General features: G+C 42.4%; 1 protein-coding gene across 8 annotated transcripts in view; it reads right to left on the bottom strand.

Moving 5' to 3' along the window:
- Nucleotides 1-1113: 1113 nt before the first annotated feature.
- PLEKHG1 (pleckstrin homology and RhoGEF domain containing G1) overlaps nt 1114-14712 on the bottom strand; it is a 222976-nt gene continuing 209377 nt past the window's right edge. For all 8 annotated transcript variants that reach the window (XM_023632922.2, XM_023632923.2, XM_023632921.2 and 5 more), the window contains 2 exons: nt 12043-13687; nt 1114-6518 (listed from right to left, as the gene is read on the bottom strand). In XM_023632922.2, coding sequence (XP_023488690.2) covers nt 5458-6518; nt 12043-13687 — 2706 coding nt within the window. In that variant the 3' untranslated portion in view covers nt 1114-5457. The remainder of the gene's footprint in view (nt 6519-12042; nt 13688-14712) is intronic.

Raw genomic sequence — 14712 nt, forward strand, 5'->3', positions numbered from 1 at the left:
CATCAGAATCTAGGCCCAAATAGGCCAGACCTAATTTTGTTTTTTAAAGACGTCGGCAATTCGGGTTTTTATGTTAAACCTTTTTCAAATTGTGCCGGCCAGATTCAGCCTCTGGGCCACCAGTTTACAGCCTCTGATTTAACCGGTCTATACAAGAAGGAATCTGCTTACTCCGTGGTCTTGTGGTGGTTATGGGAGCACTACATGGAGAGCCATACATGGCCATACAAACAATAGGATATTTGGGGGCTTGTATTTGCCCCACAGAGCAGATAATTTGCACCATCCAAGCCCTGTTCTTTGACGTTGAGCTGAACAAACATGGTTTTATAACCAGTGACGTGGAACTGCCAGCTGCTCTTCCTTTCCTACGGCACAATGCCCTGTGAATAAGCCCTTGTCAGGAAAATCAAGCTTCGTGGTTTTTCACAGACACGTAAAGTGGACTTAGCTCAGGGGCATACACCACTGTTGGGAAGTGGGCAAGTTTGTCTTTCGGCACCCAAAAACCTCAGCATGCTGGGCCCCTCTCCTCCACCTGCCCTGACTTCAGCCCCACCGCTGCAGGCTGGGCTGCTCTCTGCTCTCCTCACATCATGGAAACCAGGCATGGGGAAGGCTTCGGTCTAAACGGAATTTCAGAGGAGGGTATGACAGTCCGACTCTCACATGACCACGTAGATTCTTAGCGTACAAGGTCACTGGAAATCTCACTCGGAGTAAATTTCTCTGCAACACCCACAGCCAAGAGACAGAAAAGGGGCACGGGGTCTCGACCCTGACCGGTTGCACGGGAACTCTGAAACTGTGCAGTCGGTGACGCTGGATTCCTGAGGGTGGGTGCTGTGAAGTTTAGAAACGACTTAGTCACTGTTGTTCTTAACTTCTATCCTTTGTGTCTCAATGTGCTTTTCTCATGCTTTAGGCTCAAACCAGTTTTTGACTCTATCTGGTCAGTTATCAAATATTCATGGAACACCTACAAATGGCCAGGCACTGTGCAAAGCTGGTAAAAACATTTCTACCTCAAGGGGTTGAATGCGACAGGTGCTATATGTTAGAATCTTCTTCCCAAAAGAAACTTTTCACCTCCTATAAAAGAGTTTTCAAATATACCATAAACCAAACATCCCAAATTTTATTAATTTACAGTAACATAGGTTGTGCAATATTTTGCATTTGTTAACCTTTGTAATGCAGCATAATTCCACATTATCTTGGTGTTCCATGCTCTAAACTACTTGTAAGGAAAGAAAAATGTGAGAAGCTAAATATGAGAATGCTCATGTCTTCATAGATTTTTTAAAACAAAAAACATTTTACAGGCATGCATAAGAAAGCTCCAGGTGTTATCGATAGGACAAAGTTTAGGTTAAAATAAAGACATATAGGGGCCAGCCCCTGTGGCCTAGTGGTTAAGTTCGGTGTACGTTGCTTTGGCAGCCCAGGCCTGGTTCTTGAGCATGGACCTACCCCGCCATGTTAGTGGCCATGCTGTGCTGGTGGCCCACATACTAAAAAATAGTGGAAGACTGGCCTGGATGTTAGCTCAGGGAGAAGCTTCCTCAGCAAAATAATAAATAAAGACATATAGACATATGTAAACTAGCAAAGAAGTCAAAGTTTTGTTTTTGTTTTTTTTTTGGTGAGGAAGATTGCCCCTGACCTAACATCTGTGCCAATCTTCATCTATTTTGTATGTGGGATGCCCCCACAGCATGGCTTCACAAGCAGCGTGTAGGTCCATGCCTGGGACCCAAACCGGAATACCCCAAGGCCGCTGAAGTGGAGCACGTGAACTTAACCACAGTGCCACCAGACCTGCCCATGAAGCAGTTTCTTTTATTATAATCCCTTTCTGGCTGGTAGACTTGGGCGTAGTTTCCACTGTCCAGATAGAGGAAGTTATGTAGCATAAAGGATGTGAGAACTCTTGAAGGATTGTTAATTTCTATTTTGAGGAGCAAATGTTAATTTTTTATATCAAAAGACTACTTAATAGACAAACGTTATTGAATAGTCATGTTTAACAGCTGTATTTATAGCTCATTACAAACCTGATTTCTAAGATTTTTTTTCCCTCTAAGGATTTAATTATGTATAGAATTCATGCAGGGCAGAGTTTTCTGTCTTCATTTGCTTCTCTAAACTGAACTCTGATGACTCACACAAAACTCCATCAGTTTTCACCCTCCAGGGGGAACAGTCTGAGGGATCCTCAGTGTGAGCTTTCGAAACTCTCCACTCTAAAACACTCTAAAGAAAATTTTAAAGGCCGTTTTCCTCTGTATCAGGAAAGTTAGGCAACCTATATTTTCCTTATAATGGGGTAGGATATTATGCTCATATTTGGAAATAAAATTGTTTTAGAAAGTGTCGATAATTACCAATTTATATTAGCATGCTGTGTTCCCTGTAAAATTGTCTATCAAAGAAAACTCAGAACATGATGTTGCATGAAAAAACCTTAATTTGTGCCCCAAACGTGTTATATTAATTTTTGATTCAATAATGAAATAGTTAAAAGGATGTCTTCTGTTCCTACAAAGTAAAAAAATGAAAAAGATAATCTAGTGATTCATGTAATTTGGCCACCTATCAAGAAAAAAAAAATCAGCCCAGACTAAATTCAATATATCAAAAGAAACCCAAAGATACAGAAAATGGTCTGTCATGGGCCACTGAAACCTGGGATGTCACCAGCACCCTGAAGCAGTTTCTGCATGGCCCATACAGCAAGACAAAGTATTATACCTAAATGTCACTTGGAAAAATCTTGACCTTTCTAGAATAAACGCATTAATTCGCACTGTAATTTACTTCGTACTTTACAAACTTTATTAAATAATGAGCATTACTAACTTTCATTATCTTATATACAGTATTTAAACTATGTTTTCCTAGATGCATTTTTTTTTTTGCACAAAGAATAGAATACGTGAAAAGTGAACTTATAAAAAAAATTGAACTTTCCGTACAGAGACCTAATAAGAACTTGACATACTTTTAAGTACATATACCTTTTTTCCCCAATTATATACATCCCTACCCCACCTCCAAAAGAAACTATTTTAAACAAAAGCACTTAATTGATAACTTTGAGGAAAAATACGAACATGATTATATACATACACACAGCTCTCAAAATCTGCATTCCGGCCGACGGAAGTGTTCTATGAAACTACAGATTTGTCCTAGAACCTAAAGACAACCACAGAGACATTTTATACAGTAAGGTATCCACCTTCGTGCGGTGGCGTGTATTCCTATAGGCGACATCAAGGTCATGCAACAAGAGAATGGTGGGAAGAATTAATAATTTCTGAGAATAAGACACCACAGTAATATGGATAATACAGAATTGGGTCATACAAACTACAAAGCAAAAATGGAAAACTGCATTCCTGGGACAAGAGTCAGTGCACTTAGTTTTATAAAAGCACTTACAGACACCTCTCAAGTCTAAGAATACACTTTCTTACAACGCTTCTCTTTTCTGATACTGCTTAATCATGAATACTCACGTTTAAAGAAAGGCAATGAAAGAAGGAATGTTTGCAGAACCGTGATAGTCAATATGGACTTTGTTTTATAAGCTACAAGAAGAAAGAAGAGTATGGAAAAGCAAGAAATGGGGGTAATTTTTTGTGATTTTAAAAAACGAAGGCCTTAGGTACCTGTGTGTAAAATAGAATGGTCACATTTTATGTTTTCTACTTAAGAAAGAGAGGCATTAAGACTTAAAAAGAGGGCAAGAATGATGGTTTAAGATGTCCCTGATTCAAATCAACATCATTGCTCTCCTTTAAAAGAAAAGCCCACATCCCCTTTCCCCACACATATTATGGTATCTTTTAAAATGAAAATTGAGAGGCTGAGAGAGAAGCCACAGAATGTAAAACTCCTAAAAATGAGAATACCGTGGCCACTGTTTGAGAAAACATTCTTGTTGCATTGACTGAAGTCTTCAATAAAATATCTTTATAAAATAGCAATAAGTCTGCCTTCATTTTTCTCTTAGCTTGATTTTGCTTTTGACTCACAAGGTCTTATTTTGTTTTTCTGTTTCCTTCCATAAAGAGTTAGATTAGTACATAGTATCACAATGAACCGCTATTTAAAGACCATAATGACAACATCAAAGATGCTGTTAGTCAGAACTTGGCAACAAAAGATTCTGTTCTTTTATATGCCTCAAAACAATGAAAACTGTTATGTCGGGATTAGAAAATAAATTTCACTGCAGTCAACGAAATCCTCCAGGTTGCAATGAGGTCATTTGGCTGAGTACAAAACTCATGAAAATCCATATGAAGAGCTGCTCTGGATGGGGTAACTTTAAAGTGCTTCATTTTATTTCAGCTTATGGTTTACTTTGTGCTGATTAGGCAGGCACAAAAAATAGTATGAAGGGCTCTATTTACCCGCATCTTTCAATTGTAATATGATGAGATAAGTTGTTCCCAGATGTCAACCTATCTTTTCTAATAAGTCAATTTGCTCTTTTTTGCACTTGGCTTTAAGCCATTAGGGGAAGCATTCATTACCCTAGAAATCATAAAATAAACCTGATAAGCAGCACATTCTCCAGGCCTTGTCCAGGAATACAGCTAAGGACTTTTGCTTTCAAAAAACTGGTCTTGCTACATTCTAATTTCCAACAGTTACACAATTTCTGCATCATAATGAACTGATGTAGGAATAAGAGCATAGAAACCCTAAAATGGATCTCTAGCTTAAATTATTCCAGCATCTTGCCACAAATGTAACAAAAATGTCATATATAAGCATGATCCTTTAAACAACTTTAGTTTCTTTTCTTTTTTAAAATACATGAAAAACCCTCCTTGCTGCCTTTGAGTCCTAGGATAAAACTACTCATGGCTTCTGGATATCATGAGAGGATTATCCCATTTGTTAAAGTCTGGGCACTATCAGGACATGGGAAAAAAATATCACGGCCGCATGTTAAAAAAAAAAAAAAAAAGCCGGGGGCCGGCCCCGTGGCACAGTGGTTAAGCTTGGAATGCTCTGCTTTGATGGCCCATGTTCTGGGGTTTGGATCCCAGGCGTGGACCTACACCACTTGTCAGCCATGCCGTGGTGGTGACCCACATATAAAATGGAGGAAGATTGGCACAGACGTTAGCTCAGGGCTAATCTTCCTCAAGCAAAAAAAAAAAAAAAAAGCCTAAAAATTTTCGAGTGAGATTGACTTACATGAAACATGAAGACAATCAGTATCAGAAAACACACTGTGAGCTGCTGACATCTGTTACAGTACAATCCTGGCTGGATGGGCAGCCATTTCAAAAAGTCGTGCTGTGAAAAGAAAGTATATTTTACACCTCAGGTTATTACAAAATTGTTTTAATCTGGTACATATAAAACACCTCTCAGTGTCTGTAATGTATGAGCATGATAAGAAATTAATTCAGGCAGCTGCTATTAAGAATCTCAGGCAAAGCTGCTTGAACTAAGACACTGAAATTTTTCCCTCAGAGACTGGACAATATTTTGCTGATTGGGAGATGGGCCCCTCCAGAGATAGTCATTCAGTTTGTCAGAATCGTTGTATGACGTCAGATATGGTGAAATCCCAAGTTTGCCGCTTATTGGTTTCTTTGGAGTACATGGACTATTCAAAGAGTAAGCGGTGTTGTTGCTGCAGACATCAGGAAAGTCAGCATCTACCATCTTTGGGTCAGATTTCCTCCTACGGTTGTCACATGGCTCCAACTCTGACTCATCTTCCTCTGACTTTATCTCCACATAGTCATCTTCGTCTCCTTCAGTCTCTCTGAAATTGGAGAAATAGTTCTGTGTAGCTATTTGGGCATTTAAAGGTGAATGTCTATTTACCACCAGAACTTTCTGTGAGTCTTGGAGGGTGAGATCTGAGCGTCTTTCAGGGCCCTGTTGACATGAGTCAGTGATACCTGGCAGCAAATCCTGGTGACTGTCACACCTGGGACTTTTGTGTAAAGACAGCAGCTGTTTCTTTTCCATTTCACTAGGGTAGTTGATGGAGTCCACTGACTTGTTTATTAAGATGGAGGAAGATGACTGGGACCTGTTATAAGGCTGAGATTTAGTACTGATTCCTTTCCGACCCAAAGAGTTGTAAGGATAGCCCTGAAGGGAGTTCTCTTTGTTGGGTTGACTGACCACCACGCTGTGTCTCTGTATGGAGCCCAGCAGAGGGTCAGAGGTTTGAAGAGAAGGCACGGAGCAAGCGGTGGACAACTGTCTTGGAGTACTTTTTGGACTGATCTCAAAAGTGGAATATTTTGACTTCAAGTCTTGCTCTGGTCGGAGACAGAAATCTGCTAACTCTCCATTACTATAGGTCGAATGCAGAAGCCAATCCTGGCTCCCATGTTGGGCCTGGGAAGGCGATGTAGACGTGAGGGTGGAGGAGTCTTGAGGGCTGGCCCAGGCCTCCCTCCGAGTCTCACAGGAAGGCTCTCTGAACACGATCTGGTCATACAGTTGGGAATACTCAGCAATCCTGGCACCTGGAAGGCAAATATTGAAACAATAAACATACACAGCATTATTTCTACACATGAAGATTTAAAAAATAAGAATATAACATTCTAACAAACCTATTTTAAAAACTGAAACAGTAGACCGGCCTTTTAAAAGTTTGAGCATGAGTAATCATTGAAAAGTAAGCAACACAAAGTAATAAAATAACCCACTGTTTAATAAAAAACAAAAATGCCACCTAAAAGTCCATTTAATTTGATCTAATTCTGGATTATTTCATTCCAACAGCAGGGCTGCAAATGTTTGCTATTTGTAATGAAAATTTCTAGCGTTCTTTATGGGCATGAAATAGTTCAGTGCTAAAAAGAGGCATCATAAAAACAAGAAAGTCAGCACTTAAACCTAGTCAATGAGAAATAGCTCGAGTAGTCAGCTATTAAAAGCAGCATGGCCACAATCCAGCAAGCAATGGCTACCCCTGGCTCCTCACCAGTGTTGACTGCTCTCAGACCACTACTCCCGGAAGAGCCTGCTCCCAGTGGCTGTTCCTGTACTTCTTGTTTCCAGTTAGCCCTCCACTGCCACTGTCTGGGGACCCAATGTCTACGGGAGGTCCTCCCTTCCACTACTTCAAAACCACATGTATTGACTGACCCACGCCTCCTTTCCCATCCCCAAGAAGCCAGGCGCGGAAGTCTATGCTTCCAAGTCATTAGGCATGAGCCATCTGGGCATATAATCGATCATCTAATGCTCTGTAATATTGGTTTCAGAACAGGATTTGACCAGTACTTCCATGAAAGCTATTGCCACTTCAAATGAAGCTCTGAGGCCATTCTCCTCTCAGCTCCACTTCTGAATGCAGGCATTTCTACAGATATTAACAGAACCATGATGTGGATAGAGCATTCTCCCGGGCCAGGAATGATTTAAGAGAGAGAGCCCAGAGATGTCAATTTCCAGAGCCATCTTCTCTTCCACCCTCCCCAATCCAGGTAACCCACACGACCACCCTAGAATCCAGGAATTCCATGTGCCCCTATAAATTGCTCAGGCCACATCTACACATCTCTATAAAGGGAATCCATCCTATATAGGATGACCAGCAAGTAAGTGACATCACATTTCTTCTTTAAGCTACCTATATTTTTAAGTAACCTGTTGTCTGTATATTATTCCTTGAATTTAAACTAAATAAATATTTGAGTTTCTGCCATTTCTTTCCAGTCTATGGTCTGTGAGGACAGAAAACCACCTGCTATAATTCTGTGTGCCCTTTAAATGCAACTCCCTCAAACTGCTTGCCCCTCGTCCCAGGAATCGAGGTGAATAGTCTGTTCAGTCTCTCATTATAGATCCTATATGCGGACCCTTCAGATTTGTTCTCAAGTCCAAATTCCCTTGAAGGACAGAGATTATTAGTTTGGAATGTCTAATAACAGAAACTCGAGCTATTACTTCTTAAAGGGCATAGTAAAGACTTTCAGTACCAATTAAGATTTCGCAAGCACTTAAGAGACTGGAAGTGTACAAGGACACCAAGGTGCCCATGTCCGCCGCCCTGAAATCCATAGTATTTCATTAACTATGAAATCCAACCCAAGGCAGCTGGACCTTCGGTTAGCAGTCCCCCCTGAAAGTCAGACCTTTCTGCTCAAGCCCCTCTCATCTACACTATGGCCCTGAGCCTGACCCCACGGCTGAATCAGGAAGGCTCTGAACTTTCACAAGGTTCCAAGAAGATGACAATTTTGGGGGAAGCAGTGAGAGCTAATTAAAAAATCTGGGTAAACTATTCCAGTATCAGAATATAACCATAAAGACTTGTGAGAACAATTAGCTCTTGACTTTAGAACAGGGTGGCCCAGATAATCTGAAACCATGTATTATCCAAAATACCCATATTATTTATCTTGCCTTTTTCTTCCTTATCACACTCTCTCCTCCTTCTTTTGCTTAATCAGACCCTATTTACCTTTCAAGACCTTCCAGAAGCCCTATCCCTTCCATGAATCCGATTCTAACTGATTTCTCTGATGTCTTATGCACTTGGTGTGCACCATTATTCTTAGCTATTGGCTGCACAGGCAATCCTGGGTTGCTAGTTGTTTCATATGGGCTAATTTATTACTCCAGCTAGTCCACGAGCTTTTAATCTTGGGGAAGAATCCCCACAAAGCACCAAGCATAGTTTCAGATAGAAATTGGTCTTAAGAACTAACTTCATTACTCAGATAATTTCTGGACTGCTCCCTTTTATTTTAAGCATAGTGTTAAAAATAGACGTGACTTTCCTAAGACCATACCACTGAGTGGAAAGGCAGCCTAGAAATCAGGGGCATGGCAGGAAAAGGGGAAGCCAGAAGACAGGCTTTGATTAAAATGCTTCCTACAGATAACTCCTAACGGCACAATTTGTCTTTGGATAATAAAAAGTTGACCATTTATAAGTTTGGAATAAAAAGCATCTCACAAGTAGACAATTTACTGTGCCTATCTAAGGTTTTTGTTTTTTGGTCTCAGCTTGACCTCTCAGGGGTCTCTCTAATTTGCTTGATGCCAGTGTGAACAAGACATGGGCTTCCAGAGCAATGGCTGCCATTAAACAGATTTGCTTAGCCACATACATAGGAAACAGCCAGCCAAAGAGGACCCCTCTAGCCTAAAAAGCTTAGCATTAGCCAGCTAGATCAAGGTTCTCTCTAATCCTTAGTTTGGTATTAATAATCTTTATAGAATATGTACATTATCATTATGTGACAACCCCAGGGCTGTCTCTGGTTTATTTCTCTTTCATAGGTCTAAAAAGTGGAGTTCTTATGATTCCAGATAAAAATTTGAAGTGATCCTTGCTGAGTGAGGCAGGAAATATTATTTCAATGGACAGAGGATTAAAATCAATGTTTCTGATGTTGCTTGACATGCAGACCAAAGGATAAAATGTTATTTTGCCTTCCCTACTTGACATGGGAGGAAAATTCCTCAAGCCTGTGTGGACTTTTCTACCACGTAAAACACCACAAAAAAATGGAACCCAAAGGCCTCCCTGGCCTCAAAGACCATCAGGAGGGAGGCCTGACTGAACGAGATGGCCAGCATGCTACAAGAGGCTCTGAAAGGTGGGAGCGACTAGACCTGGTTGGGTGATTTATAGGCGGAAATCTGACCCGGGGCCTGTAGACCCCGGCTAGAGAGGTCAATAAAGGTGCTCGAGAGTTTCAGCAGGTGAATAGGCTGCTCCTCCTTCCGTACAACACCGAGAGCAAGCTCCTGGCAAAGTGGCAAGGCCCATACGAAGAAGTCTGGAGAATCGGTCCGTTCGATTATGACGTCCTGTGCCCAGATAAACAAGAGAGAGAAAAGGAGTCATCACGTCAACTGATTGAAAGCCTAGTGGGCACAGGAAGTGGTCTCCATCCACCCAGATGGAAGGTTCCTCAGGTCCAAGAGATGGCAGGCCCTAGGGACGTGCTCCTGCCAGACAGCAGGGGGAGACTCCACTCTCAGAAGATGACTTTGGAGAGATCTTCTCCTCTTTGTTGGGGGAGAACGTCGATAGTAGCCCACCATGTCAAGAATGGACCCAGACACAAAGCCGAGAAAAGAGCCTATGGGAAGGCACCAGCAGGCAAACCAAAAAGGAGAACAAACTAAAAGCGAAAAGAAGCAAAAGAAAACCCCCAAATGGAACTCTATTAATACTTAAAAGGTGGGTAAAACAGAAGACTACTCAAGGGAGTTGTAAGCCCTAATGATTTAGTATCGATGCTTCTATCAAGGTCAGAGTTTGGCATTTTAATGGATGGTCCATATCCCAAACAACCTGGCTCAGCCCATTACCATTTCTCAAACGACAGTTTGCTGACATAATCCATCATCATCGGAGACCTTAGCATTATATTTTCTCCCATTCTGAGGAGCCCTAACCTAGATTCTGACAGCGGTTGCATTGCCACTGTTTCTAATGCCATCTATGCTCCAAAAAGACTCCTGCAGTCGGAACTCAGTCACTTTTTCTACATATAACAAACCAGCTTAGCAACACTGGTGTTGGAAAAGGAGCATGAATTAATTCAAGCATATTATTGCAAGGAGAAAAATATATCCGACTTCGTCTCTCTCACATTCATAGAAAAATCATTTTTAACCTTTATTTTACTTAAAAAGAAGAAGAAGAACTCAAAGAATCTGTAAAATCCTTCAGGTGGCAATTCCAGGGCTTAACTTCCCTGTCTGTTAAGAAATTTTACTCTATGATTAGCTCTAGGAAAAGCATACACAGCTTTAGACAACTCTTAAATACTATCAAACTTAAAAAAAAAAACCCTACAGATTCTTCTCACTTGTGGATTCGTTTAGGACTTGGAGATTTCCTTCTTATTCTCTGGTTTCCATGGAGATAAACAAATCAACCCCAAAGAAAAGAGGTTAGTGGCATCAACTGGCCAGTTGAGCTATGTGGCCATCAAGGGGACGATCTGAGTGTGCCCTGATGCGGAGCCTCCTGGGTTTTCCATTAATTGGAGTGCTGTCCCCTCTCATTTGATACTGAGCTGGCCCTTTGTCAGGAAATCTAGGGCAAAGAGTCTTAAAATATGACTGACAAATCCACACTGTTTTAAAATGCAGACTCCTGGGTCTAACTGCGGAAATCTCTCTACGTCTGGAGGGGAACAGCTCCTGAGGTAAGAGCTGCACCTCTCCCTCGGGTTGTTCCTTTCCACGACAACAGTGTGCTGTATTCACATCTATGCTCTTCCACGGAGACCGGTGTTAAGTTCCATCCTTCAGAACCTTCTCTACTTTAGCCAGAGCATATGTGCTTCTTTATAACGGAGAAAAACCTCAAACCATGAACATGTCCTCCCTTTAGTCCTAAGCGTACCAACATCATACCTGAGATCCTGGTTTACTTCTGCCCCATAAAGGAGACTTGACGGAAAGAATTACACTTCTCAGAAGCATACATGAGAATACCAAATGCGACGGCCTTAAGCGCAGAACAGCAGCTATTTTAAAAAATCAACCAGTAACCGAAATACGTGAGAAAACAACTGAGTCATTTTGTGAACAGCTAAAAAGAAGAATGCAAACAGGGCTCCTGTCTGTCTTTGTTAGGATGTGTAGGGCTTTTTGCTGGGATTCTGGAGCCAAGAGCAATCCTATTCCTAATGCTTCCAAACCCTAACAGCTTCCCCAAGCTACCACGCCTGAGAACACACTACTGATACCCAGGGAGCAGCTGTGGATGCCACAGTCAAACCAACTGCTATTTTCATACTTCAGATTCTATTAAAACATCAGATCTGTAGTCACCAGGTTATACGCACAATGAAACCCTCTGAACCACATCACCCCACCTTGTAGGATGCGGTGAAGTGGGAAAAGGTGAGTAACAGCCTTGTCTGTCTGTCAGTCAGTCTGTGGTCCCACTGTGAGAGCATGAACGTCGAGTGACAATGTTCTCACAGTTTAAGGACATTGAGAACCCGAGAGCTGCTCTCACGTCTTACTTTCAAGAAGGAAGAAAGGCAGTGTGAAGGAACGTACCGATGGCAGGCCCTCCTTGCTTCTTGTCTTCTAAGATGGCTGCCAGATCTTTGGGCACAGATTTATGCTGCTGGCTGGCCGGAGGCCGCTCCAAGTCTGGGCTTTTCACTCTTAAAAGCTGATTTGCCTTCTTGATCTTCTGGCTGTACTGCCTGGCCATCATAAAAACCCTGCTTTTTGTCTTATCTGTGGCATCCATCCCAGGCTCAGGGGTTTCCAGGTCTGTTTGGGAGAGACTGCTGGTGGCCAAGTCATAGGTATTTTCCATGGAAGGCATCTCACTGGCCAGGGAGAGCCGGTTTAGACTCATAAAGGAGCCTTCTTTAGAAATCAGGTCATCTTCGAATGGGCAGTGGGCCCGGCTGGCTCTGCCAGGCCTGTCTTTCCGCTGCGACAGGAAAGTGTGGCTCTCGGGAAGGGAGAGCATGGACACGGACCGCCCCGCGTCTCTGCTCAGCTCAGGGGTGCTCTCGGCATGCAGCCTGTCCTGCACGTCATCTTTGCTAACAGGAAATGCTGCGAGGAGCCGGTCTCTGGCTTTGTCCTCATTTTTCTTGATGTAATTCTCCAAGTCATTCCAGATTTCGTCCACTTCTTCAGACAGTTTATCAGATATAGACTTATCGGTCACAGACAAGTTGCAGCTGGAAGAGCTATACAGCAAACTCAAATAATCACGATCAGAGGGTACCTGGTGGTAAGGTGTCTCGTCCTCGCTGAACTGGAGGCTGTCCTGGGAAACAAAGGGCCTCAGACTGTCACAGCATGCAAAGTCGGCCTCCAGACCCAAGAAGGTGCTCTTTTTGGCCCGCTTTAGGCTGCTACATTTGAAATCCAGGGAGGGGGGATCTGGGACCCTGATAGTATCATAAATGTTCTCCTCAACCACCTGGAGCTCATGTGGGCTTTGGTTCAAGGCCTCTGGACCCATGAGAGCTCCATCTCTCTTGGTGTGCAGAGAGCTCTTCTCATGGCCGGCTTGCCTCTTTGAGAAAGCTAGCTCCGGGGTGCTCTTGGGGCGAACAGAGTCCCTGGCTGATTTGAGGGGAGTGGATTCAGCCTCTTCCCGTTTAGCAACCATTACTTTTAAGTCCTCGTAACTTATGTTATCATAGACATGGTCTATATCATCAATAGTCAACTCTATAGATGACCCAAAGGGAGTCATTCCATCCTGCCCTTCTGTTTTAGGGTCATTCTGTAGTTCCCTTCGGGGGCTGTACTGAGAGCCATCACTATCCCTAATTCTTATTTCAGGAGAGCACGTGTTGCTCTCACCAGCACTGCTGGCCCGCCTAACAACCCTGTGGCCAGAGCTGGAGGTCTCTGTGGACTCAATCTGTCCCATATGCCAACTGCAAGGGCGACTCGAAGTGCTGTCTTCGCACAGTCTGCTCGAGTTCAAATCCGAAGAGGAAAAGGATGGCACAAACATCTGATAATCATCGTCATCATCCTCGTTCTCCTGTGGGGAGCGTCGGCTGGGAAACAAGGCTTGCCTGATCTGGTGGTCCGTCCAGATGTTTCTGACGGCTCCACCCCCGCGAAGCACGCTGATAAAGGCAGAACCACTTGGCTGGCTGTTCCTCTGGGCGGAAGATGGCCCTGCTGAAGTCAGCTGGGGAGACCCTTCTTCTCTGGAAACCTGAGGACAGAAACATACGGATTGAATTACGGCACCATGGACACATAACTTACAATGTTCTCCTGTATTTGCACATTGCCTCTCCCGCTAGACTGTAATATTTTTAAACAAAATGATCAGCAAACATTTTTGACTTTGAGTTGAAAAGTACTTCAGATTTTTGCAAAAGGGACAGAAAGGACAGGAAGTGATACTTAGAAATAGGCTAGGCCATTTGCAGACACTCTCCAAACTTACTGTTCACCATCACTATATGAATTAGATACAATTGCACCAGTTTCACAGTAAGGAAATGTAGGCTCATAAAGGTTCAGTAATGTGCCTTCTCTAGTCAGTAGACAGGCTAGGAGACAAACCCAGGTCTGACTCTAAATCCCTTGCCCCAACATAGGGAACTAGTGAAATATAGAAAACTCTCAGATAATTCAAATAATTCCAATGTGCACTTGGCAAATAACATTATATAAATGAACAGACATAGGTATCAAGGGCCACAATATCTGGTTTCTGTTAGGGGCTCAACTCCTAGACATCTTATCGTGGTTTCTGGTATACCAGAAGCCCCTGTCAGTGATCTAATTGCCCACTGCAAGGGTTCCCCTTAAATCTGCAGACCCGTCGTGAATCTGATGAGCACTGCCTTGGTTTATAGGTTCTAGCTAAAGAGTCTTCATTGAAGGAATGCAATTTAATCCATTATTGAGCTAATTAAATTTTTATTTTCTTTCAAAATACGTTTAATTAAGTAAAACTTAGATGCCTGTTAGGGAGTCAAATATGAGTGACATTAACGATTTCTAATAACAAAACACAATGCGGTCTTTTATAACCTGGAACTTTTCTTGATGGGGCTCAACTGTGCAGAGAGGGCGTGGATCGCTCTCGTGCTCTGTAGATATAAGGATTAGCTTCAAAGAGTTGAAATGGTTAAGACCCGTTCAAATTAATGGTACCAGGGACATAGTTTCTGATCAAAACATTATAGTAACCTATAAGGTCAAATTAGCAAGGACTTTTCACCACTT

The sequence above is a fragment of the Equus caballus genome, chromosome 31 (genome assembly GCF_041296265.1).
Source record: "Equus caballus isolate H_3958 breed thoroughbred chromosome 31, TB-T2T, whole genome shotgun sequence".
Classification (NCBI taxonomy): Eukaryota; Metazoa; Chordata; class Mammalia; order Perissodactyla; family Equidae; genus Equus; species Equus caballus.